The sequence below is a fragment of the Manacus vitellinus genome, unplaced genomic scaffold (assembly GCF_001715985.3).
Source record: "Manacus vitellinus isolate BGI_N305 unplaced genomic scaffold, ASM171598v3 scaffold_122_pilon, whole genome shotgun sequence".
Lineage (NCBI taxonomy): Eukaryota > Metazoa > Chordata > Aves > Passeriformes > Pipridae > Manacus > Manacus vitellinus.
Window position 1 is genome coordinate 239440 of NW_021938909.1, and position 3077 is coordinate 242516.

The 3077-nt window shown below is 47.8% G+C and overlaps 1 protein-coding gene across 2 annotated transcripts in view; it reads right to left on the minus strand.

Annotated features, from left to right (window-relative positions):
- The window catches only part of TMEM50B (transmembrane protein 50B), a 7771-nt gene extending 5258 nt beyond the window's left edge, over positions 1-2513 (minus strand). Inside the window, exons 1-2 of one of the 2 annotated variants that reach the window (XM_029965895.1) lie at positions 2498-2513; positions 18-193 (exon numbers count right to left, since the gene is read on the minus strand). In XM_029965895.1, the coding sequence (XP_029821755.1) occupies positions 18-116 (99 nt within the window). In that variant the 5' untranslated portion in view covers positions 117-193; positions 2498-2513. Of the gene's footprint in view, positions 1-17; positions 330-2497 lie in introns of those variants that run through there. The other variant, XR_003916452.1, reaches the window with a different exon arrangement.
- Positions 2514-3077: the final 564 nt, after the last annotated feature.

Sequence of the window (3077 nt, forward strand, 5' to 3'; positions counted from 1 at the left end):
GTGGCAGCCCAGCTCACCAGCACCCCGGCCACGATGGAGGCCACGGCGTTCCTGCGCTCGCTCCAGTCGATGCACTCGCACTCCGGCCAGCGGAAGTTGTCCAGGAATCCTGCCATGGCCTCCCAGCTCACACTGCCCTGCTGCCCTGGCACCTGCACATCAATCTGGCCATGAACAGCCCTGGCCCAGGTACCTGCAAGGCAGCCAAACACAAATCAGTGACATCTGCAGATGGACAACTCTCCTGAGCAGTTCTTACAGTCTTTTACAGAGTAAGTATTTCACACAGAACCTTCCAGTGGGAGGTTCCCTGACCATGGGTTGAGATGATTTTAAGGTCCCCCCCAACCCAAACCATTCCATGATTCCATGATAAACTCTATGGATGCTTTACTGAGGTATTTTTAAAAAACAACCCACCTCCAACAGAATTACAAAAGAAAATCATCACACGACCCAAAAACTTTAAGACTGAAAGTCATGTCAAGGATTCTGGATTAGACACCAACGTTTCCAGTCTCCAAATTAGCAGATAATACAATACAGTGCCTTTCTAACACAGGGAAAAAAGAAACCAACTCAGCAAATCAACTGATACCAAGGGTAAGGAAGGTCTTGCTGCAGAGAGAGAAGGTCACAGAGAACTTTAACTATGGGAAGAGGAAAGCAAAGTTAATTAACTGATTCACAGCTACTTCAGCACCATTCTATTTGGGTTTAGTATTGCCAACCTCCATAATTCATTTCCAGCCACTTGTTAAAGACTAACAACAAATGTCCTTCAGGATTATGTTACAGCACAGACTGATGGCGACCATATTTCTGGCTAATGTCAACAATCAGAAATTCTACTCTAAGAAGAGGAATAAAAATGAATAAATAAAGAGTCTGACTACATTACAAACACAGGTCACCTCCTGTGAATAAGATCAAAACGTCTGCCCTCCTGTACCCAGCTCCAGAAAGCCACAGTTGGGATGTTACTTTAAACACCAAAGTCACTCACTCAATTCCAACGTTATTTTTCGTCTGTGCAGGATCTGGGCTCAACCATCTGGCCCTTCCCTGTTTTCAAATAGCTCCATCTGGGCTCTGTTTGTCCCTCCTCAGAGCAGGGATGTGTCTGTGCCCTTCCCCTCACCCAGGCTAGATGACTTATGAAAGAACTCTTCTCACTGGGACAGAATGGCTCCAACTCCAAAGACACTGAACTACATAAAAACCAGCCCTTCCCTTCTGTGATTTAAAGGAGACACATTGTTTGGTTTGGCAGCTACAAGGGATATAATGTTGATATAATTAAGCCAACTTCCAACCCACAGAGTGACTCAGGTTTACCCCAGTAAAGCCCTTCCCACTGTGCACAGTCAGTGCTGAGCAATGTTCTGGGGACACCACACTCTGCACAGCCCCTGCCCTGATCACTGAGGGCTTCCCAAACATTCCTGACAAACCAGAGGCAACTTGCTCACTTCAGAATGAGACAAAACTACAGACATGGAATATGGATCCAAATGGATCATGGAAGGGACCTCAAAGCCCACCCAGTGCCACCCCTGCCATGGGCAGGGACACCTTCCACCAGCCCAGGTTGCTCCAAGCCCTGTCCAGCCTGGCCTTGGACACTTCCAGGGATCCAGGGGCAGCCACAGCTTCTCTGGGCACCCTGTGCCAGGGCCTCCCCACCCTCCCAGGGAACAATTCCTTCCCAACATCCCACCTAACCCTGCCCTCTGGCAGTGGGAAGCCATTCCCTGTGTCCTGTCCCTCCATCCCTTGTCCCCAGTCCCTCTCCAGCTCTCCTGGAGCCCCTTTATGCAGCCACACAGCTCTGGCTGTCCCTGGATCCCTGGAAGTGCCCAAGGCCAGGTTGGACAGGGCTTGGAGCAACCTGGGCTGGTGGAAGGTGTCCCTGCCCATGGCAGGGGTGGAATTGGACTTTAAGGTCCCTCCCAACCCAAACCATTCCATGATCCACATCTGTAGTTCCCAACACCCCCAGAAACAAAAGAAGAAAATAATAATAATCTGTATTTCACCGTGAAAAACCAGCTGAGGCTCCACCAGGAGCACAAGACCAGGCTGAAGTTTGTCCCCACACAGATTAACAGGGACACAGGGACAGGTTTTAGCCCAGTTCCATCCTGCTCCACAAACAGACACCTCTGGTGGAGGCAGATCCTTTCAGCTGGAATTTCTTACCTCAATAAAGGTACAAAACTCGCTCTCTGCCTTCAGCTTCCACCCACACACTTCCCAGGAGGAAACAGGCAAAGCCCTTGGCATCCACTGCCCTCCAATGCCCTTCCCACAATCGGCCTCCTCCCCTTTTCCAAGGACAGACAGGTTCTCCCACTGCTCCTGGAGACATTCCTCACTCATGGCCAACGAGCAAAAACGCATTTGCAAGAGCCAACTGCAGACACTGAAGAGGCTGAGCACAACTGAAGCTGTAAAAACCAGCCTTGGCAGGTGGCAGAACTCAGGGTGAACCCACCTGTGTGTTATTCAGGCAGAAAACACAACGGCAGCTCAACATTTTCACCTGAAAAATCAGCTTTTCTCTCCCAAMMYKRASWRATTTCACTTCAATAAAATATTAAAAGCAGCTGCAAGGAAATACAAAAAGTCTGCACAGAGAAAACTGGAATATCATCAGGTTAGGAAAGAATAGAACTTCCTGTTCCCAAAGAAAAACAGATACAAAGGAGGAAGAGAAGAAACTACAAGCCAAGAAGAAAACTCAAGTTTTCCATGAAGAAGATGCATCTTCCACAAGCAACTCATTAGAATATGCTTTAGCCCAAATGCACAGATGATGAAAAGTAATTCAGGAGCTTCTGTGAACACTTCTATGCAGTCCACTGTGTTTTTYCMMYTWWTTYMRKWAWTYCCYKSMRKTTYMMYTTYMRKTYYYCCCATCCCACAGCACTGGGCTCTGCTAATTTTTAAGTATTACAGAAAGACAGAAGGAGGAAAGAAAGGAACTTAGACAAAAACAAGGGTGTGTGGCAAAATTATTAAAAAGTGATGGTATTTATATTTACATTCTTTGTGATGCCCCATCCCTGGGAGTG